The sequence below is a fragment of the Dichotomopilus funicola genome (genome assembly GCF_033296635.1).
Source record: "Dichotomopilus funicola strain CBS 141.50 unplaced genomic scaffold C8A04scaffold_45, whole genome shotgun sequence".
Lineage (NCBI taxonomy): Eukaryota > Fungi > Ascomycota > Sordariomycetes > Sordariales > Chaetomiaceae > Dichotomopilus > Dichotomopilus funicola.
Window position 1 is genome coordinate 1 of NW_026944066.1, and position 22,155 is coordinate 22,155.

Below are 22,155 nucleotides of genomic sequence, written 5' to 3' on the forward strand. Positions count from 1 at the left end.
CAGATTTACCTCTACTGGCCGGGTGTAACAGTAGGGCTGGGTGGTGAGCTTTTGCTATTTTTGGTCTTGGATTTATTTTTTGTTTCTTTTTTTTTCTTTTCAGATCTTCAATTGTTCTTCTTTCTTGTCTTAGTCCCTCTTTCACTTGCTCTCAATGCTTTATTGCCCGCACCCGTTAGCTCGAGTATGATGTCTCACCCTGAACCAACCCGTCGGATAAGGGCACGGGAAAGTATAGGGGGAGGTTGGGGAATGTGGCGGCCGTGGCAGCAGCCGCAGCGGCTGATCGGAGGGAGTAAGTGCGATGGCGCAGAGAACCCACGAGGCCCTCTCTTCCGTCGGTACACACAAGGGGAGGGCGCCTCATCGATCGGCGGTCGGCATGTTGCCCCCCCGGAGCCCCGGTTCAGGGTTGTCTCACCGTCTCGTTTTGTCTCCCTGAGCCCTTGGGCCGAGAATAGGTTCGATCTGAATCGTCTTGTTTACACGCCACCGAGTTGTCTTGGATGATCACGGAACGGCAGGGTGCCTCCCCGGAAAGACATGCAGCGAAGAGCTGGGGGGAGCGGGGGAGAGAGAGACTTTCGAAGAAGGGGGAAGAAGTAGAAGAAAGTCGGGGTGTTGGGGAGAAGCAGGAAAAGAGGCATGTTTCACTTCTGGACGTCACAGTCCCGGTCCCAGTCCCAGTCCCAGTCCCAGTCCCGGTCCTCGATCTCGCCGGACGAGCCTAATCTCGATGCTGCAGCAACCCTCTGGTCCGACCGAGAATTAACTCGATATCGTGGATGGGACAACATGATGTCGGGGTGCGACACACCACCACCACCAATTAGACCGTGAGCAAGACTTGTCTCTCTGTCAGCCGGTGGATTTCTCACATGGGACTTCCATCCTTGTGCACAGGCGCCAGCTCCATGGCTTTTTTTCTTATGATTGTTTTTATCCCCTCCGGCGGCCGCGGATTTGCTGAAGCACGTTCCGTGCTGCGGCTACGTACTGGGATGGCCGACTATTCCGTCGAGGTCAACTCCAAGTCAGATGTATTCTACCCCGCCACAGTTTTGATGATGCCGGCGGGTGGTGGTTTATGGTCAAGCCAAGCTTTTTCCCCTTGAGAAAATGATTGAACATGGCCTGGCGCCAACATCGGATGATCCCCGCCGCTAGACCGAAAGTCGATTAGTGTCAAAACAGGGGTGTTCAAAGCCGTTTGATCGGCGGGGCAACAAACGTGGGAAATCGAGGCTAACGCTTCATCTTCAAGATCCACTACTCCTGGCTTCGGGTTTGGTTGCTTTGGAAGTGCTGTTGACATCTTATATCCACGGCCATTTCACCGCCATTGGATTTAACTGAGGCCACTGAGGCTTACTCGAAGAGAAAATCGAGGACTCGAAGCAAGCACAAGGCGAATCTCTGAGGCCGGGAACAAGCTGTCGCCGCCCGGGCACTGGAACCAACGGGAGCTGAGCTTTCGGGAATGCCCTGGTCCTGGAAAGGCGCAATCAACACGGCCCGTTATTTGTTCCAAAACCAACAAACATCCGCGGTTCATTAACGCTGCAGGTAGACTCTGGAACACACAGGAGGATGGGAGTCGAACCAACAAGCTCGGCGTGTTCTCGGCCTGGCCTAGCTTCCTGATTTGGCAACTCGAACCCCCTCCCCCCTCTTTCAAGATTCCGACGAGGCGGGAACGGCTCTGAGAGGTGGAAGGCAACTTCCGTCTCATGTGTTTTTCTTCTGTTTCTTTCTTTTCCCACGCGTCTGCCAAGCAACCCGCAGTAAAGTAGGAGTGGGGCGCCGGGAGCACGTCGTAACCGAAGCACCCCCCTCGCACCCTGCACCGGATACCAAACTGACCTGCTGCAGGCCGGGTCGATCTGCATCGGATGCCAGTGGGCTTCCGAGCCCCTCTTTCCATTGTGGGGGTTCCTTGGATCTGGGGAAAGAGCCTCCTGTGTGTCTGCTTCGCGAGCTTGAACATCATCCCACCTTTCGTCCCGAGTACCTGGGTATGGAACGTGGGCAAGTCAACAATGCCGAGTATAGACACCTAGTTGTCCCTTGTGCATTATGGTGTTTTTCTCAAGCATGGACATGCTTTGGGTACTTGAATGGACTCTTCATGGGAGCTCCGGGTGGGGTTATAGGAAGTCTGGGGGAAGGTGCGTATGTGCACACTGCGCAGTGTCACACAAGGAATGGCCTGATAGATGGGCCCACTGTGTGTATTCCTTTCCCCAGTCGCAGACTCTGATGTGCCTGTCTTCTAGTTTGTCGGAAAGCGCCGAGGACCTCGAACTCTGGGCATCAGCGGCGGCGCAGGTGGGAGAGGGCTGCCCATTGATCGACCTACCTGAGCCTGGGCTTAGCCCAGACAAGGCCTTCACCCGGACTGCTTAACCAACAGACACACGCAATGTGCTGTGGTCAAGATGAGACTACCTAGCATATCCTTGGTTACTCGGCCATAGGCAGTACTGCTAGTTGTTGGACCCGCCGAAGACAAAGGGCCTAGACACAAACTCGGCAAGATCACAAGGTGAGGATGCAGCAAACGCGATGGCGATGCGCTTCTGGACGCTTGGAGTGCCCTTTCTTGAGCCGGGCCGATATGGATTTGACTTGGCACCTATCCGGAACCATTAGGAAGACAACGCACTCATCCGACCTCAAGATCCCGCAACACGCCGATTCAAGCAGGGAGCGTGAGCCGACACACGCCTAGCATATCCGCACCCGGGCTGCATACAGGTCGCAACCCGGGCCCGGCTCGCCTCCAATCTATGTACCTATTTAAGTGCAAGGTGGGATCCCTGCTTCCGCTGCTCGAGTCCGTGGTTCGTTTCCGTCCTTGTTGTTTCTGAGCTCTTCCCCTTCTCTCCTTCATATTATGATCTCATTTTAATGGACCTAGTTTGAAGGACTGGAGGATGAGAGGAGCAGCATTCCTCAACCTATTGACTTTCTGTACTCGCTGGTGCAACCGTTCCTCGGGCGTCCTGTGCCGGGCTGTTAGTAGACGCCCTCATTCAATTTTGACAAATACGGAGGGACTCTGTCTGTTCAAACTGTCTGTTTCCTCCTCGCCACGCCCGACATCACACTCCCACGCTGTGGTGTCCGACTCAAACCTGGATTGACCTAGCCCCAAGGGCCATGGTCATGGATAATCGCGCGCCGGAGATGATTCCGAGCCACCCGTGGCCTCCTGCGACCTTCCAAATACCCCCACGACAGAGCCAGAGTGATTTCGACCATTCTCTTCCACCCCACGCTCCCACGATGGCACACCGAGCCCCCGGTATCCAAGGCCATACTGCGGCCGACCATGCGGCTGGGACACGGCGGCGGAGCCTTGCGGCAACCACAGTGTCGTCAACACCAACCGGCAGCTCGGCTGCAAGCCCCGAAGGCGAAGAACACTCCAATAGACTACACCCCGGCGGGAATGGGAGATCCTTCAGTCCGGGTCCCTCGACAAGAGCCACGCAAGCCTCTCTTTCGTCCCAAAAGCCGATCCGCCGCCGGATGCGCATGATAACATCGTGCCTCGAGTGCCGGCGGCGGAAGCTCAAGTGCGAGAAGAAGCATCCCTGCCACAACTGCAAGAGGTTCCAGAGGGAATGTGTGTATCTGGGGCCCAATCTCGACGAGGCGAGCCAGCAACGCCTGACCGAGATCAAGGAGAAGGTCGGGTCTCTGGAGAGACAGCTAGAGAGGGACGTGGCCAAAGGCGCTAGCACACGCCGGAGCGGTAGCCCGACGGACGGCGCCGACCCCTTCAACAGCCAGCGGTTTGTGGCCGACGACGTCGGAGATGGCCATGGCGAGCAGGGCGATTTGCAGATGACCCCGATGGTCCACTTGGATCTGACCTACGACGATTACTCGGATGGGAACGGCGCGGACGACCTCATTGACCTAGGGGTTCGCGTAGGGAAAATGAGGATCACGGAGCGTATTGGCGGGTTCAACCGGCCACGCATTTCAGAAGAGGTATGCCCCGATGTGGCACGTAATTCCACTTTTGTTTCTGTTCAGCATAGTCTCAGACCCAAGACCTTATGCTGGGCTTGGACAGCTAGTTTCGTAAACTAACTCCGTTCACCTGGTTAGATCCAAGCGGGCATCGCCGATACCCAGAATCAGCTGTACGCTTCGCATAACCCCTTTGGCGGACCCGACGAACCCCACGACGCGTTCGAACTCCCAGATTTCCTCAAGCCCGGAGATTCCTACCTTGCCCCGACCAGCGGGTTCTTCTTCGGCCAGTTTACCGAGTCCCCCTCTCTGATCACGCTGTTGCCTCCCGTCGAGTTGGGCCACCGGCTGATGCGGCATTACCTCGACGCTGTCCACCCCATCGTGCGTTGCGTCCACCGATTCTCGTTCGAGGCAACCTACGCTTTGTTCTGGGAGGAAGTGCGGCAAAACATTGAGCCCCGCCCCTCGGTACAAGCGATTGTGTTTGCGGCCTGGTTCAGCGCTGCGGTCAGCTTGGACGACGGGTTCTGCCAGACTCTTGATTGCAGCAAGCCCCGGCTGGTGCTGCAGATGAAGATTGGTACCGAAACTGCGCTCAGTAAAGCCCGGTTTCTGAGTACCACGCGGTTCGAAACGCTGCAGGCGTTTGTCATGTATTTGGTGAGTGAACATGGAAGCTAGCGGGGACCCGCGCCCTCTCAGAGGCTAACGAGAGAAAACACTACAAGCTTCCACTCTGTCGAGACGAAGTGTCTCGTGCCCATTCGGTCCTCGTGGGTGCCGCCGTACGTGTAGCTGAGTGCATGGGACTTCATCGTGATGGCTCGGCGTTCGGGCTCAGCACGCTGGAGACCCAAGTCCGGAGAATGGTCTGGCATCAACTGTGCTTCCTCGATGTCCGCACATGTGAAGCCCAAGGCCCAAAACCCGCCATACGCCGCGAGGACTACGATACCAAGATGCCGTTAAACTGTGAAGAGGACCGGTTGACACCCCAGTCGGCCGTCTGGCCGGCACCTGCTGAAAGTTGGACGTCCATGCTGTTGCCCATTATACGGTTTGAGATCAACGAGATGATGAGAAACATTTGGACGGACCGGCGCAAGTTGCTGATGCGAAAGACCACCCTCACCGCCATGATCACCCGGGTGGAAACGTTCCGGAAACGGATGCTGGAAAAGTACAATCGAATGCTGGACGATCAGGTGCCCATTCAGAAATACGCCAAGCTTGTTATGGAGCTCCTCATCTACCGGCTTCATGTCATGGTGCTGCACCCTTATCACTCCAACACAGCTGAGTCGTTACCGGAGAAGCTCAAGGGCTTGTTGGTCACCAGTGGCATCATGATTATAGAGATTGCCATCCGGCTGGAGTCCAACCCCATGTTCCGGTCCTGGGCTTGGTATCAGGGGGCCTATCAGCAGTATCACATTGCTCTGTTGCTGGCGACCGAGGTGTACTACCGGCCAAACGACCGCGCAGCCGAGCGGATATGGCCCTGTCTCGACTGGGTCTTCCAGCTGGATCCGAACACGCCTAGGGTGCAGAAGAGCCTCCAGATTCTGACCGAAATCATGAGCAAAACAAATGTCTACATGAATCTTCGGAGAGTCCGGGCCCCGACGACGCTCAGCATGGCGGTTCCCGGAAAACAAGCCGTCAAGGAGTCACCACCACCACCACCGCCCCCTACACCACCAGATAATATCCCACGTCCGGGCCCACAACAGCATATCCAACATGCACCACCGCCCTTTCAGCAGCCACCGGCACCGCTACCTCCAGGAGCGCCTTTCCATCCGGCATGCCCGGGCCCCATTCCCGGTCTCAAGACCGAGCACATGGCCTGCTCAACGCCTTTGGCCTCCACTGCTCCGTTAATCCCACACTCACAGTCCCTACCCGGGCCTGTACACAACACCTTTGCTCCTCCTATTCCACCCCTTCCCCCATCCTCTTTACCTCTAGGCATGATGGTATCTTCCCCCCAGGGCCAGCACCCCCATCAACAGCAACACCCCCAACACCAGCCACAGAACCTAGTATTCCCACCTCATCCCATGTTATTCACTCCCGGCGTGGCTCCAGGCGAAGGATTCTGGGGTCTTCCATCTCGCGGTAGTGGTCACGGCACACATGGACATACCAACAATCCACCCGGCAATCCCGGCCCCGGCCCCAACCCAGGTAGCCCCGAGAACAGCAGTGACGGAGGTAGTGTGGTTGGTCAGCCCCAACGGCACGGGAGTTTTGCTGGGCTGCCGTCGTCGTCGGCATCCTCCGGTGCTATTCCGGGAGCTGGGCCGGGAGTAGGGCCAGGGTTAGGGTCAGGGACAGGGCAGATGTTGGGTGTGGGTATGGGTGTGGGATTGGGGGGACAACAGGGGCAGGGACAGCAGGCAGGCATGATGAATGTGATGCAGGATTTGGACTGGGTACGTAGGATCTTTCTTTTTTTACCTCCTCTTTTTGTCTCAAATCTTCCCCCGTCATCATCATTATCATTCCCAAACGACATAGCATGGATGTGTGAGGCTAATTCTTTCTTGCGGTCTTTCTCTAGGACGCCTTGCATGAGCTGTTCCCTACGGATCCGCAGACAGGTCAATTCAGCTTTGACACATTTACTGAGGAAGGGATGGGGCCGGCTGGTGGGACGGCGTGGTGAGGGGGTTTGTAGGAGGCAGGACAGTCAGGGCTTTGCGTGTGTCTTGGGCAACTCGCTTTTACTCAGGGGTTGGTTCTTCTTTGGACGGGGAGGATAAGGGTGAAAGGCGGTCTGCGTGTATGTCTTGGATAGCCTTGTTTTTGTTTTTGTTTCAGCATCATCTTTATTCCATAATCTAGAGTGGAAGGAATGGAAGCGCTGGCCATGACTTCTAAAGACATGTTGAGATCGGAGGTAGACTCTGGCTCCATGCAGGGGCTAATAGTCTCACAGGGCTTGCTGGCTAGCCGACTGACTCCGATTAACTGAATGAATGGCTCAAGCATGAGACAAAGCTCAAGTTGAATCATAGCCTAGATTGGGTTGTGATTAACATTTCCATGTCATCTGTCCCTATGATGCAGCCTTGATGGACAAACTCACGGAACGGTCACTCAAGCTGCTGGGTCAAACAAGAATCTGCTTGGTGTTTTCCATTTTCTTTGCTTCTCTTACTCCCGCCTTTCTGTTTCTTCCGGTTACCTACCTGCCTGCTTGGATCAAATCACCCATTTATTTGCCATCCTTTATTTGATACCTCTACTCAGTATGTACTGTACCTAACTGAGTCTTGGTGGATTTCCAAGTAAGTCTCAATCTCAGTCCCCATACATCTCGCACACGTACATACAAAGGAGAGCACAATTTCGGCCGAGCCTAGCCCACTAGCCGCCGGTCGGATGTGGGATGGCTGATTACCTGTCTAAGTAGACAATGAGTGTGTGTGCAGTTCAATACAAGAGAGGTCTCCAAGGAGAAAAAACAGACCGTCAAGCCACGAAATCGATGAGTTGGGCTTTTTTTCTTTGTTTTCCTCCAGCCACGCACGCCACAACGTCAACGATAGGAGAGGTGTTAGGTGGAGAGAAAGAGAAAAACGGGTTTGCCTGTGCCTGTCTCTGCCTGTGCCTTTGTCCGCGCCCGCGCCCCTGCCCGTATATTCGATCACACTCATAATTCTGATCTTGGGTTCAGAATATCGGGCGCCTGGGGTCGGTTGTTCCGAGCGGCTGCTGTTGTTTGTGGAAGTTCTGGTCAACAGTTTCTTGTTGTTTCTTTGTCATTTTGAAAGGGGGGGGGGGCCTTAGTTGGTTTGGTTTGTTTAGTTCGGACTCCATACCTGCTTAGATCGGTTCGGATCGCTTGGTTGCTGGAACTGCAGTACTGCAGGCCTGCTTTCATTTCCAGTTTGTCTTCTTGAACTGTGTGGATCCCTGAACCCTTGATTTTGCGTGGACTGGCAGAGTGCGTGGCCTGTGGTCTTGTTCCTTTGTCCGTCTCCCGTTGAGTTCTGGGGAACTAATGGATGCTTGAGCTTGTTTGTTGAGAGTTGACGGATAGCGGCATGACTGACAGCTTCATGTGGCTTGCAAGCGAAAGCATCCTGATGGTGGGGGGAAGGGGAGGGGTCCGGAAGGTGTTGGTGTTTGACACCATCGCGTAATGCGTGGGAAAGCAGGAAGCTTGAACTGTAAGTGTATATATGGACGGTGGGATGCCATGTGTCAGGGGGTCACCACCTTCATCTTCACCCACCACACGCTCTCATCCCATCCACGATTTCATTTCGCACAATTTCATTTCGCTCAGTCGCGCAGATACGATGGCAAAAAATACCACACACTACAAGGTATACCTCGCAGAATACAGTGGCTTCCCGGCTAACCACCGGGCGCTGTATATTGACAGCAACGCCGATGAGGGGGGAGGTCAGCTATTCCACGTAGTTGGCAGTTTGCAGAGAGGAATGAAATTTGAAACGAAGGCAGCGGTTTTCCCATTTAACTCACCTGGGGCAGAAAGCATACAGCACATTGGCTGGGTCTTCAAGGGTGACAAGACCGCGGAGGACTGTTTCCGACGCGTCGAGGCAGTCTGCTTGACTATTCCCCCACCCAAAAAACAATTCAACCTAATGAAACGACTCTATCCGGACGAGCCGATAAGGCATTGCCATCATTGGATCCAAGAGGCCAAGGAAGCCTTGTTCAATGCTGGGGTCCTGGAGCCGCTCAATCCCGAAGACGATGGGGGGTTGATTTCGCGGGAGACCACGGAGTGCGGGGTGCCTGTTGCCTCGCGATGCCGGAGATTCTTGACCGAGGTTCGTCCGTCCATTTCTTTCTTTTCCTTTCCCCCTTTTTTTCTTCTCGGATCAACCACTATAGAGGTCATTATACATTATTATTGCTGACCACCAAGCCGGAATTGCACAGCGTTAGGCTGCCTTTCTCGCCAAGAGACACATGCTCTTACCAGGATCGGATCAGTAAAAATCAGCTGGCTGAGCAAGGATGGAATCGGGGGTTGGGGTTTGGGGGGGGGTGGATAGTCGTGATTCAGGGGCTGTTGGCTTGGCATTTTGGAGGATATGAATAAGGGTTGATAGATTTGGAAAACTTCAGTTGCTTTTCAGAATCTTTAGAGCTTGTGTAATTGTGTTGAGCGGGTGTTCCCATCTTAGTCCCCAGCCTCCGCCCCTATTTCTCCGACATCCACCAGAACTCAACCCCCACAATTTCCTCCTCTCTATTCTGTGTTCCATCTGTACATGTTTGTCGTGAAAGTTACAACGGGTCGGTCACCATTTTGACTGCAGGATCACACAAAAAAGTCACCCGAAAACAAGATCCTATTGTAAAAAGTTAATACTGACAGACCCCCAAGGACACAAACTCAGGACATGTCTTGGACGCACACCCGATAGGACATGATCCAGCCAGACTCGGGGATAAACTCGTCGAGAATCCGGGGCAGCCACACAAGCCAGTCGTCATCGTATCCATGTAGCATCATAGAGAGACCGAACTCCCAGCAGGAAGGGTACCAGCCAGCCTACTGCCAGTCGATGATGACGGCGCCCTTGCCATCCTCGCGCAGGATGATATTGCCTGGGGAGAAATCGCCGTGGTTAAAGACGGGAGGGTGGCCGGAAAAGACGCGACGGTAGTGTTGCCGTAGAATCGCCAGCCGGCGCTCGTTCCAGTTGTCGGGGAGGTTTTTGACACTGGCCCGGACACAACTGGCCATGGTATCGGCCCATTCCTGCTCAGTGGCCATGGGTTTGACGAGATTCGGCTCGGGATGTTGGATGACTGCTTCCGGCCAGACGATCTCATTGAACAAACTGTTGCATGTTTGGTTAGACCTCCTTCGGCTCAAATTGTCGCTGCACATTTATATCCGAAAAAAACAAAACAAAAGAAAACATAAAAGGAAAACGAAAAGAAAAGGAGAGAATGCGTGAGGATATTACACACGGGTCTCGGTTTTGCTGCCGCCAGATACCACCATAATAGCCCGGCGAAGGAAGGTTACGGACTTCATCCATATCACGCCGGAGCTGCGAGGCAATGGCCTGCTTCTCCTTGGAGGCAAGTTTCCCCCACGCCGAGTGTAGCAACCGGCCACGGATGTACTCCTAAATGGTGAAGTTGAAACCCGTATTTTCGTCGTGGAAGATGGCATAGACCGCGGGGATGGGCACGTTGGTGTAGCGCTCGATAAACAGCATGTTTTCGCCCTCCTGGAGCGTGACGTCCCGCCCGTACTTGACCGCATAGCACCCCTTGAGCACGGGTATTTTCCGCGTCTCGTACCTCATTTTCGGCCCCGCAAACTCGGTCGCGGCCAAGATCTCCTCTACCGTGGGGAGCGGCGCGGGGAGTGTATTGGCCGGAGCATAGTAGGGGAGCTCGGAGCGTTTGAACGTCGAGGCCATGGTGGCGAATTTGGCTGGTCGTAGTAATTCCGTTCAGGCTCTGAGTCGATTGGTGGCTTGGGTGCGAAAGGAAGGATGAATGGATGTTTGGAAGACTTGGGTGATGAGAGAGAAGGGTTGGCTCATGGTTGAGCTCTTATACCAACCAGCAAGCGGCAGACTAGCCCTGATTAGCAACCGGCACAGCCACTCCCTAGGAGCCTCTATCGCGGTGCTATGGTGAGTACCTATCCTGCGGGAAAGGCTGCTCCCAGAACATCTTGTCAACGCTAGCCTTATCCGGATCTGGAAATCGGGCTCTCCATCCGGACATGAGGCGTGAGCGAAGAATGTTGTTTTTTCTTGTCTTCCTTGAGCTAGGGTACAATTAGTACGACGCCAATTACGGAACGGAACGAATGGTAGGAGAAAGAGAAAATAAATTAGGGAGGTGAGAATGTGAGTCAAGGGAGCAAGGGAGCAAGGAAATCAATAGCAACATACATCAGAAACAAAGCCGCTAAAACTGGATCTTGACGAGACTGGTTGGTGACAAAGGAGCAGGGACGCCCGACACAGCTTCGAGGCAAGCATTAAGTTTGTGCCCGATGGCCTCCGAGTCCGGGTCCTGCTGCGCGAGTACAAGACTCGTAGTCCGTCGAGCAAACATAAGCAAACATAACATGATGTATACACACGCCGCTGCGCAGAAATCCAACTCCCTTCACAACGTCACGCCACTCTCCCACCAATACCGCCCACGATACCACCCAAGCCCATACGCCTCACTGCCCCAACGCCACCACTTCCCGTCGTCGCCAGTCCCGCCAAGTCCCATCATACGCAGCGGCGAGACGGGCACGGGCTCATACATCCAGACACCGGCGCGGCTCATGTCGTCGACTATACCTGCGCCCGTGAGGTGTAGCCACGCGAGAGTGAAGAGCAGATTTGCCGCGCGCCGTAGCATCGTTGTCGTTACGCTGGGGGGTAGTCGGCGAATGTGGCTGTCGGTGGTGTCGGTGGTGGTGATGCTGTTGAGGATACGTTGACTAGCTTGTTGTAGGCACTGCTGGAGAGCGATGCCGAGGGGCTGGGAGGCGAAAAAGGCGAATGGAGCCCAGGCTACTGTAGTTGAGGGGATGGATGTCTTTCCGCCGGTGGCGTGGAGGATGCCGCTGAGCGAGAAGGCGAAGACCATCTCTAGCACCCGGGCCGCAACGTCTTGATTTGTTTTTTCCCTTCTCCATTTCTCTTGCCCTACGTTCTTCCCCTCTACCCCAACGTTTTCTCCTCCGTTCTGCTCATCATTATATTCTTCTGCGTCTTCCGTTTCCCCTTTCTCTTTCTTCACCCCTAGACCCCACTGCAATACCAACGATAACGGCAAAGGCAACCACATTTGCAACTGCGACGGCTGTATGACAGTCAACAACCACCTAGCGGGCGCCACAAACCCCACGCGGAACGTCTGGTGCCAATAGCCACCCCAGAAGCCCGCCAGCCCGCGATCGAGCACGGTCGGCACAAACCCGCCGAACAGCGCCGGGTGCTGCCAGAGTTCGGCACACAGTGGAGGAGGTGGCGTGGAGGATGACGGTCGTCTGAAAACAATATTACCGTAATAATGACCGAGAGAGTACAATCGTCCGGTTCCAACCACTATCAACTGCAGTGCGGCCCCGTGCAACTGGATGCCGGCTAGAATTCCGGCCATCCCGCAGAGGTTGCGCACCAAGAGCACCGTGAGGTTGGGCAGCGGTAGCACCTTGGAGTAGAGCGCGGGCAGCTGTAGCGGGTAAGGGTATCGAGTGTGCTGAGAGTGAGAGCCCTGAGGAGGGTACGTGTAAGGATGCAGGTAGTTGGGCCCCAAGATGAAGTACGGGTCCCAGCGCATCGTGACGGCCAGCAAGTCGATGGTGAGGTAGGAGAGCACAAAAGCACACAGTCGGGTGCGGAAGAAGGCCGCATAAGTGAGCGATCGTGTGGTGCCGGTGCGGGAGACCATGTACGGAATGAGGTCCATGCGGACGAGTTCATCGTCGCTTCCGTCGTCCCGGCCTCGCAGCAGCGGGAGCGAAGGGGATGGTGGGTGTGGGATGGCTGAGATGGCAAAGTTCCAACCTGCACCGCGCCATGAGACGAGCAGGTCGGCCGTCCAAAGGAGACGGGCGGCAAAGGACGCGTGGGCTGGGAACGGCTGCCAAAAGTACTCGTAGTCAGGGAGCGCGAGGGCAACGCTCTCGTCTGGGGCCGTAGGCGTAAAGGCTGGCCGGCCCTTACACGAGTTGTCACTCTCGTCCTCGCCCGTGTCCTCACTCCCAAGCTCCCTCTGCTCCTTGCTCATGCCCGCTTTCCCCTGCACACCACCATCCCGAGTAGGCAAACCAGCCGAACCCTTCCTCCTCAACCGCCTCTGCACTCTCGCAGCATCCCACTGCGGCCTCGTAAACACCAGCAGACGCAACGCCCATAGCGTGCCCCACACCGCCAGCAGCCCAACCGTATACGCCACGGCCTCGTTCGCAGCCGACGTCGTGCGCACAAGACGGACGTTCAACCAGACCACGGCCGCGGCAACGGCCCAGCGCAGACGGTACAGCCATGGCCGGGTCGTGTGCGGGATGCTGAGGTAGAGCAGCGGCAGGAAGAAGCTGCCGACAACGGACCAGGGCAGGACGAGCGGTTGGACGTGGCCAGCCGCGAGGGCGGCTTGGTACGCCGCTTGGTACTGCTGTTGGTGGTAGGCGCCGAGATTGAAGCCTTCGTGGCTAGCAGCAGGTCCGGGGATGGCCATCCGGTGGCTTGGCGGATTGTCTTGAAATGAAAACTTTTCTTTAAAAAGATAAGTGAAAAATAAAATAAATAAATGAATTAATGACAGTTGGGTAGGTAATTAATCTGAAGACAAAACACCTAGCTCAGGGCTTGGCGGTGTGCGTTATTCCAGGTTATGTTGGCTTTCGCGTGCTCCAATGGACCGGCCGTGAACAATTGAGAGATTGGTGACTTTTTGGCGCTTAATTGAACATTTGATTAGTTCTCTGCGGTGAAGCAAAGAGATGAAAAAGGAAACAAAACAGTAAAAAGCATAAAAAGAAAAAAATAGGTATATACACAAATACAAAGCGGCTACCTAGCCCCAGGCAGCAAATAAACATCCGCTAACAGCGCCACTCACTTCTTGTTAGGTCTGACGTCTCACATCACTCAAGCCACAACTCAAGGAAAGCGCAGCGGGAGAATACAGAAGATAGTGCATAACTGTTGATTTTCAACATGTCCTCAACAAGACCAAAAGTTCCCCGTTTCTTTTCGTCCCAAGTTTCGACGACGGTCAAAAGTACAAAGTCCCAAAATGTGGGGTATTGCAAAAGAAAGACAGCGATAGATATCGCCACCAGCAGTTCACCTAATGCAATGAACACCAAAACGCAAAAGGGTCCAAATCGCTTGACTCGGGGAAGGGAACTTTCACTTTTCCATCGAGTGGATCATGCCTTCCCTTTTCTGCCGGACTGCATACTTAGTTAACTAAGGTGGCACTTACCCTACCGACTCTCCGGTACAACCGCATCCCCCACTCTTATAGTCGGGAACTGCGTTTCCCTCGTCATACTGGCCCCGTCCCCTCCCGGTGTTGAATTATAGCACATGTGCACGCCAAAGAATACCTTCCCATCAAACCGCCTCGTCTTGGACAGCGTCACAAAAGGCTCCTCGCTCTTGTGCGCCGTCTCTTGGTCGATGCATACCATGTGACATCGCCTACATGCGCCTAGAAGGTCGAAGACATGCTGCTGCTGCTGCTGCTGCTGCTGCTGCTGATGATGATATGGGCCGATTCGAAGGCGAAACCAAGAATCTTCTGAATACGGCGCTAGGTAAACGTCGGGTGTGGAAGGGGCAAGGGCAATGTTAGCCCGGAAGACGTCGGGCGAGACGTCCTTGACGTCTTTGTTACCCGGTCTGGATAGGCGTATTTGCTGGTTGAGGGCTTCCACACTGGGTAAAGTGATGGCGAGAATTGGGCTTTCGTTGGACAGAAGGATGCGGCGCGATCCCGCCTTTTCTGTGTCTGTGTCGGGCGGGGAAGGCGGGAAAGCGCCTGGCAACATGGGTGCGTCGGTTTTCGAGGGTGAGATCTGGTGTTTTTGGAGGTGTGCTTTCGCGTGCCGCATGCTTTTCCCCTGTCCACCTGCGGGGAACCGAGCGAGAAAACACGGCACCCCGATTATGTCGGAGAAAAAGCTTGTGATGTTGTCTGCCGAGTACGTCTGAGCTTGGATTTCCTCCCCGCACACCCGGGAGTGCCTCGCAGGGCCGGACGAGGGACGGAAGAACAAAGGATTCTTCGATAGCGGTATGCTGATTTCCCGAGTGAGCTGGGGCTCCGACTCCGACGCCCCAACATAGCTGACCCGCAGCTGGCCATGCTCAAAGTCAAGAGAAGGGCGCAGGAGAGCCATCCGAGGATAGCGTTTTTGGCTCAATGCTTGGCCGGTACCCTGGTGTACCAAACACCATTCCCTATCCCATGCTAAACCTTCGGGCCGCACCTCCCAGTCGACGCCCGCGGGGACGTTAAATCTGCCGCAGCTCTTGATAGGGTAGATAGAGATGCTGTGGACACGGAGCCGTGGCGCTGCGCCATGTGGTTGAGGCGGCGGCGTGAGCTCCTGGCTGTTCGTGGTCGAAGTGGGCAGCGAGCCATCACGGTAGAACTCGACAACAAAAGCTACAAAGTTGTCCACGTCAGAGATGGTGCTCATCGCACCGAGACTGGCTCGGATGACACCAGTAGGCTTCCCAGCCAGAATGTCGTTGTCCGTCCCACACCGGAAACCAGCGCTGAAGTTTTGCCTCATTTCCCACGGTTGAAGCCCAAGCGTCGAGGCAATGCCGCCTGGGTTACAAACACCACCGGTTCGGATATGAAACTTCTTTAGCAAAGCCAGCTTTTCCACTTCGGCAAGACTTATCCAAGCCCCCTGGCTGTTGCGTATGTTGAAGGCAACCACAGGGCCGCTACCGAGTTTGTGGGCCGCTAACCTCGCATCCGGGGAGTACACCACGCAAACCGGCTCATCGTTCCCATGCCTCAACGATTCAAGCCCACGACGGAGTCGTTTCGACAAAAAGGATGTGTGGGCTGCAACGTCTCGCATCGACCCAAACAACCGCTTGTGGACGTCCAGTGCGGCGTCTAAAGCAATGATGCTATGTATGGGTAACGTGCCGTCTTCCAGGCGCTCGTGTAAGGACTGGGCCTTGGGTGCGTGCCACTGCTCTTTTAAGCACACCACCATATCTACCGTACCGCCCCCAAAGTACCGTCTGTACTGGAACGCCTCTTCAGCTTCCCGCCTTACGATCAACGCACCAAGATCCGGAAACCCGAAAATCTTGTAGAAGCTGAGGACGGCGAAATCCGGAGCCGCATCGACATCGCCAAAGTCGAGAGGCGAGGAGCAAGCCAACGCGGCCGCGTCCAGCAGCGTGTACGTCTTCCCCGTTCGCCCTCTCCGTCCGCGAACGTCGTTGGCCCATGTCAACGGATATCGTTTTCCATCCATGTTCGACTGCGCTGGGTACGCAAACAAGAGCGGGCGGTCTCCCCCATCATCGTCGTTCCCGAGTGACGGGGCCTTCCCACCTTCCTGCGCCCATTCCTCAACCTGCTGGTCCTCGGCACAGAGGCTATTTCGAGCCTCTTCCCGAGCTCCAACCAGGGACGTGTGGCTGGCTTGGTGGTAGACGTAGTCGAATCCATCCGGTGCCGACCTCAGGGAGTCCACCACCAACTTAATCCCGGCCGTTGCGTTGGCCACAAACACGAGGTCGAAGTCGGCGGGATCGGCATTGAAGAACCGCAACACACGTAGTCGGATGTCCTCCATTCGCGCAGTGGACCGCTGTGATGACGCCGAGGCCGAGTGCGGATTCCCGAATAAGTTCGAAGTCATCTCCTGGGCGAAGCGGTCCATCAGAGATTTGGCGTAGAGCGTAGTACCGGCATGGTCGAGGTAGATTGAGCCTAGAGCAGGATTAGCAGAGAATCACAAAATAACGCAGCAAATAAGACCTAGATGTTAAGGTGTAAGTGGTGTTGGGATAGTGAGACGCGTACCATTTAGCATCGGGTACTCCTTGTCCCGGAAGCCTTCGACGCGGGCATTGTAGCCATCATAGCCATCATAGCCATCACAGTTATTGGCCAAGTCGCCATCATCGCCCTCCCTAGCTGACATTACGGTTGATGTTGATTGTGGATACCGCCGCCGTCGTTGTCACCGTCGTCGTCACCGCCGCTTACTTGCTGACTTATCGTCGTGCACATGCCTCGATGGACAGAACAATCTCAGCCCATGACATTAACAATCGTAACGCGGCGAGCTGCATGTCCCTGGGAATGAGAGTCCCCGAAAACTGTGTGAAATGTGTGTTATTATAGCTACACAATGGAGAGACGATCTCATCGCCTCCTGTGGTCGGGCAGCGCCGTAGCTTGTCGTTGACCCACACCGAACACAACTTCGGGTCTTGGGGCAAACGGAGTTCGCCTCTTTCCACCGCGGGGTTGGTGGGGTTGTGGACTCGGGGTCAGGGTGGTTCCCATCACGTGCTTCCCGAAGAGATGCGTGAAGCGCGTCGCGTCTGCACTAGCCACAAGCGCCACGGGTATCAGCCACAGTTATTAAAGTGCAACGCGCTCAATCGCGTCTAGGACCCACTTCGACGCGGTCGCGTTTCGCAAATGTGAGTGCGCGCTAACTCGCATATGTACATCTACCGGAGCTTTCCTTCCTCATCAACCACCACACACTCTACTTTCCTCAACCTGAAGTTCAGTCCTGCACCTCAGCATCACCACTCGCACCTGCCATACCACAGTAATTCCCTAATAATAGCCATGACGACCCTCGGGAAGAGAACCAGGAGCTCCGTGCAGGACGGTAAGCCCCCTACACTCTCGCTTCCCTCCATTTTGCGTGACACAATGAAAGGAACCGACGACTGACTCCAGCTGCAGAGCCCACGTTGAGTCTCGACTTCTCCTCTAAGCGTCCCAGGCGTGCCACTAGGACGGTCAGCAAACAAGAGCCTATCACCATCCATGACGACGAAAACCAGGAGAACGAAGTGCCAGAACGCGCTTCTCGCGAGGATACCGAACAGACCCCTACAAAGTGTAATTCTCGACGCACTTCGATTGCGAGCACCGTCAGGAGTTGTATGCACCTCTTTTCTTTCTAATATTGCTAGCCACTACGAGTTCTAACCCCTAGCTAGCCAAAGTCGCGCCGGTAACACCCTCGACACCACGCCATTACGATGTCTTCGCCCGCGGCACAACCACTCCCCGCCACCGGGTCATGTCGGTCGGCAAACTCTCGAAGCGCATGACCCCTCAGACACCATCCACCCCAACTGCCGTTCAGACCGTCTACCATCAAGCGAGGCAATTGTTTTCCCGCAGCGCAGATCCTGGGCAGCTGATCGGACGCGACGACGAGCGCGCCCAAATCCACAAGTTCCTCGAGCGCTGCACCACATCCCGCCCCAGCGGATGCCTCTACGTTAGCGGGCCCCCCGGGACGGGGAAGAGCGCCATGGTCAACAGGATTACGGAGGAAGCCACATCGAAGTCGAAAACCGTCCGGAGGGCCTACATCAATTGCATGAGCATCAAGACGTCTAAGGATCTTTACATCACGTTGTTGGGGCAATTGAACGGGGATGATGAGGTGTTCGAGGAGGACGCTGCTGAAAAGGCGCTTGAAAACCTCTTCTCACGGAAAACAGCGACCGATGTATTCGTTGTGGTGCTAGACGAGATTGACCACATTCTGACCTTGGACCCGGAGAGCCTCTACCGCGTCTTTGAATGGTCACTGCAACCAACGTCACGTCTGGCCATGGTGGGCATCGCCAATGCGCTGGACCTCACCGACCGCTTCCTTCCTCGTCTCAAGTCGCGGAATCTCAAACCGGAACTCCTCCCCTTCTTACCTTACACCGCGCCTCAGGTGAAGCGTATCATTACGGAGCGACTTAAGACCCTGGCCCCCGAGGGTTCGGCGCCTGATTTCATTCCCTTCTTCCACCCGGCCGCCATTGAGCTCTGCTCGCGCAAGGTTTCAAGCCAAACCGGGGATCTGCGTCGCGCCTTTGAGGTCTGCCGGCGGGCCCTCGATCTCGTCGAGTCTGAGACCCGCATGAAGCACGAGAACGAAATTAAAGACAACGTCCTCTTGCAAACCCCCTCGCGCAGGATCCTTGGCGAGAACCGCAACCTGGCCTCTCCTGCTCGGCCCTCGAGCCCACAGCAGCTTCAACATTCCCTACAGAAACTGACCGCGGCCACCGCCCCGCGTGTCAGTATCGCCCACCTTAACAAAGTCACCGCCGCTGCCTTCAGCAACGGCACTACGCAGAGACTCAAGACCCTCAACTTGCAGCAAAAAGCCGCTCTGTGCTCGCTCATGGCCATCGAGAAGCGCAATCGTGCCGCCCAAGCTGCCCAGTCTGCCGCGGCGTCCATGCCGAGCACCCCATCCTCCTCTAGGTCGCGCACTGGGGCAGCACCCACCATCAAAACACTCTACGAATCATACTGCGCCCTCTGCACTCAGGACTCCCTCCTCCACCCCCTCTCGTCGTCCGAGTTCCGCGAGGTTATTGGCAGCTTGGAGACTTTGTCGCTGATCGCCCCCGTCGACGGCAAGACCGGTTCATTTGTCGCGCTGCCCGGCACGCCTACCCCGAGCAAGCGGGGGAGGAAGAAGAAGGATGTGTTTGCGTTTGGCGGCAGCGGAGGCAGCGCCCTAGTCGCGGACGAGAAGAGAGTTGCAAGCTGTGTTGGAGAGAAGGAGATGGAAGGGGCCGTGGACGGTCTAGGAGCGGGTATCCTGAGGGGCATTTTGAGTGGAGAGGCGCTGGATTAGCCTGTTTTTGCCCCTTTTCTTTTGAGCTTTCTGTATGCGTGGCGTTCAGTGGCCTGAGCTTGCTGTTTTTGCGAGGAGGATATTATTTGATATGGCTTTGATACGGCGTTGCATGGTATGGCGTTGCATTGTAGGAACATGGATAGCACAGCCCGGCGTGGCATTGGTACGGAGTTTGGCGTTGTTGCTATACAGAATTATACATGACAGAGTCCGGAAAACAAAATGGGAACCCATCTTTAATACACTGTTGTCACAACTGCTCGTTTGATGTTCTTTGTGCAGAGTGAACCATTAATACCTGTCCGATTATCAATACCATCGTTGTAAAGACAAATGAACCAGCTTGTAGCAGAGTTGGTAGGTTCGGCAAGTCACGCCGGGTTCACTCATCTTGTTTGGATCCTTTGAACAGCTTCATCAATTTTCATCCATCATATTTACCATTTCGATATAAAAATGATATAAAATGTGGGTTGGTGCTAGTAGACAGGTAGTAACTCAGATGCCTAGGACATCGCAGCGCTCAGGTGGGGTTAAGCAAGCGCTAAACTCGTTATCATAATCATCTTTTATCACCCGCCACAGCCATTCTCATCGGTAGCCCACATCCTTCTCTGCCTCCAGTCCATCTATCTAGCTATGTGTCGGCATCGCCACATCCGCCTTCTTAGAGATCGCGTCCTCCCCACTCCACATAGCCGTGACCGTCTTCAGCTGGGTATAAAAGTTCACACCCGGCTTGCCATAAAAGGTACTCGCGCCGCCACCAGCAATGCTCTTCTTGTTACCCGTGAAACTGAACATAGGCAGGGGCACAGGGATAGGCACGTTGATGCCCACCTGGCCGGCCTCGATACGACGACGGAAAGTCTCGGCCGTGGGGCCTGAGCGGGTGAAGATGGCGACGCCGTTGCCGTACTCGTTGGCGTTGATCAAGTCGATGGCTTCGTCGAGGGTGTCGGCGTTGAGGCAGACGAGGACGGGGCCGAAGATCTCTTCGCGGTAGCATTTCATTTGGGGGGTGACGTTGGAGATGATGGTGGGCGCGATCCAGTTGCCGTTCGGATACTTGGGCGGGATGTAGCCGCGGCCGTCGAGGAGGATGGTGGCGCCTTCGGATTCGGCGGAGGCGATGAGGGATTCGATGCGGGCTTTGCTTTGCGGGGTGATGACGGGGCCTAGGTCGGCGCCGTCTTCGAAGCCGCCGTTGACGGAGAGGCCCTTGGCGCGCTCGGCGAGTTCGGGGAGCCAGTCTTTGGTTTCGCCGACCATGACGAGGGTGGAGAGGGCCATGCAGCGTTGGCCGGCTGCGCCGAAGGCGGCGCCTACGACGGCGTTGAGGAACTGGTTCTTATTGCAGTCTGGGAGGACGGCCGCGTGGTTCTTGGCCCCCAGATTGGCCTGCACCCGCTTGCCGTTGGCTGAGCCGCGCGAGAAGATGTACTCGCCGGCCTTGTTACCGCCGACAAAGCTGACTGCCTTGATGGCCGGGTCGTCGAGGATGAAGTTGACGGTGCGGTGCGCACCATGCACGACGTTGACGACGCCGTCGGGGAAACCGGCCTTTTGGCAGAGTTCCGCTAGGATCATGGCCGCACCTGGGTCACGCTCTGACGGCTTCAGGATGAGGGTGTTCCCGGTCACTGTGGCGATGGGGATACACCAGAGCGGAATCATGGCGGGGAAGTCTTGTTAAAAAGAAGTTGTTAGCATGGTTGCGTTGTAATCGAGGTCGTGATAAGGGCGATCCTGTCCACTCCGGTTCCCAGAATAAAGAGAAACTCAAGAAAAAAAGGATAAAAAAGAAACCTACTAAAGGGGCAAATCGCAGCTACAACTCCCAACGGCTCCCTATACGTCCGCGTTTCCATATCCTTCGCAACCTCCAACAACTCGCCCTTCAACAACTCCGGCGCACCACACGCGGCCTCAGCAACCTGCAACCCCCGCAACACATCCCCCTTCGCATCCGCAAACGTCTTCCCCTGCTCCAGCGTGATGCTCGCCGCCAGCCGGTCCCAGTTCTCACGGATCAGCGCAACAAACTTGAACATGATTTGCTGGCGATGCAGGACGCTGGTGGCGCGCCATGACTCAAAGGCTTTCTGCGCCGAGGCCACGGCCGCCTGGAGCTCGGCGTCGGTGTTCTGCGGTACCCGCGTCACTAGGTTGTTGGTGGCCGGGTCGTGCAGGTCGATGAACTCGGTCGTGGATGACGAGACGAACTTGTTGTCGAGGAAGTAGGGGGTGTTTTGCACGTTGGCGATCTTGTCGTGGGTCGTGGGGAAGTTGGTCGTCGTGCTGGGCAGTTCGGCGGCCGCTGCTGCTGCTGCTGGACGCAGATGCTGGGCCGTGGCGTGTAACCTTCTCACCGCCGAGGCCGGGGCCGGCTTTGGTGACGATGATGATGAGGGGGCCATCCTGGAGGAAGCAACAAGAAGGGCGGATCGGGGTGTGCTATAGGAGCAGTGGTGGGCAAGACGACCTCCAGCTCTTGTTGCGAGACGACGCATGGCTGTGGGTTTTGGATGAGGATGAGGGGTGAGTAAGGTTGTGGTTCCTTTTCAAAGTGGTCGCCGAGGTTACGAGGGAGGTCGGAGAATGGGTAACTAGGGGATTGATTGGGTCGTTGCGGACAAGGTTGTCTTGAATCGAACACGGCCTGGCCCTTCTTGGGGGTTTGACGGACGGCCCGGGTCTTTTAGTGACTACCGAATTGGCTTGAAATTCAAGGGGGTTGTGGTCGGAGTGACAATGTAAAAAACAAGGGCGAGTCTCTGAGCCGCTGCGGTATCCTCCCCCCT

General features: G+C 55.6%; 6 protein-coding genes across 6 annotated transcripts; 2 read left to right on the forward strand and 4 right to left on the reverse strand.

The window, feature by feature from the left end:
• Positions 1–3,162: 3,162 nt before the first annotated feature.
• Positions 3,163–6,758, forward strand: C8A04DRAFT_13290 (uncharacterized protein; the record flags this gene model as incomplete). Its single annotated transcript, XM_062777654.1, has 5 exons — positions 3,163–4,002; positions 4,123–4,634; positions 4,856–6,117; positions 6,181–6,276; positions 6,397–6,758. 5 exons carry the CDS (start codon positions 3,163–3,165, stop codon positions 6,756–6,758), a joined length of 3,072 nt encoding a protein of 1,023 aa, XP_062635709.1.
• Positions 6,759–9,535: 2,777 nt separating this feature from the next.
• Positions 9,536–10,421, reverse strand: C8A04DRAFT_38292 (uncharacterized protein; the record flags this gene model as incomplete). Its single annotated transcript, XM_062784193.1, has 3 exons — positions 9,536–9,795; positions 9,923–10,121; positions 10,173–10,421. The coding sequence occupies 3 exons, from the start codon at positions 10,419–10,421 to the stop codon at positions 9,536–9,538; spliced, it is 708 nt and encodes a 235-aa protein (XP_062635710.1).
• A 703-nt stretch (positions 10,422–11,124) lies between these two features.
• Positions 11,125–13,197, reverse strand: C8A04DRAFT_13280 (uncharacterized protein; the record flags this gene model as incomplete). The annotated part of the gene is made up of 3 exons (XM_062777651.1): positions 11,125–11,703; positions 11,827–12,668; positions 12,768–13,197. The coding sequence occupies 3 exons, from the start codon at positions 13,195–13,197 to the stop codon at positions 11,125–11,127; spliced, it is 1,851 nt and encodes a 616-aa protein (XP_062635711.1).
• Positions 13,198–13,951: 754 nt separating this feature from the next.
• C8A04DRAFT_29966 (pyridoxal phosphate-dependent transferase) lies at positions 13,952–16,651 on the reverse strand (the record flags this gene model as incomplete). The annotated part of the gene is made up of 2 exons (XM_062781203.1): positions 13,952–16,437; positions 16,531–16,651. The coding sequence occupies 2 exons, from the start codon at positions 16,649–16,651 to the stop codon at positions 13,952–13,954; spliced, it is 2,607 nt and encodes an 868-aa protein (XP_062635712.1).
• Positions 16,652–17,313: 662 nt separating this feature from the next.
• Positions 17,314–19,348, forward strand: C8A04DRAFT_38295 (P-loop containing nucleoside triphosphate hydrolase protein; the record flags this gene model as incomplete). Its single annotated transcript, XM_062784194.1, has 3 exons — positions 17,314–17,356; positions 17,428–17,634; positions 17,694–19,348. The coding sequence occupies 3 exons, from the start codon at positions 17,314–17,316 to the stop codon at positions 19,346–19,348; spliced, it is 1,905 nt and encodes a 634-aa protein (XP_062635713.1).
• Positions 19,349–19,984: 636 nt separating this feature from the next.
• C8A04DRAFT_38296 (Aldehyde/histidinol dehydrogenase) lies at positions 19,985–21,864 on the reverse strand (the record flags this gene model as incomplete). The annotated part of the gene is made up of 2 exons (XM_062784195.1): positions 19,985–21,039; positions 21,165–21,864. 2 exons carry the CDS (start codon positions 21,862–21,864, stop codon positions 19,985–19,987), a joined length of 1,755 nt encoding a protein of 584 aa, XP_062635714.1.
• Between the last annotated feature and the right edge of the window lie 291 nt (positions 21,865–22,155).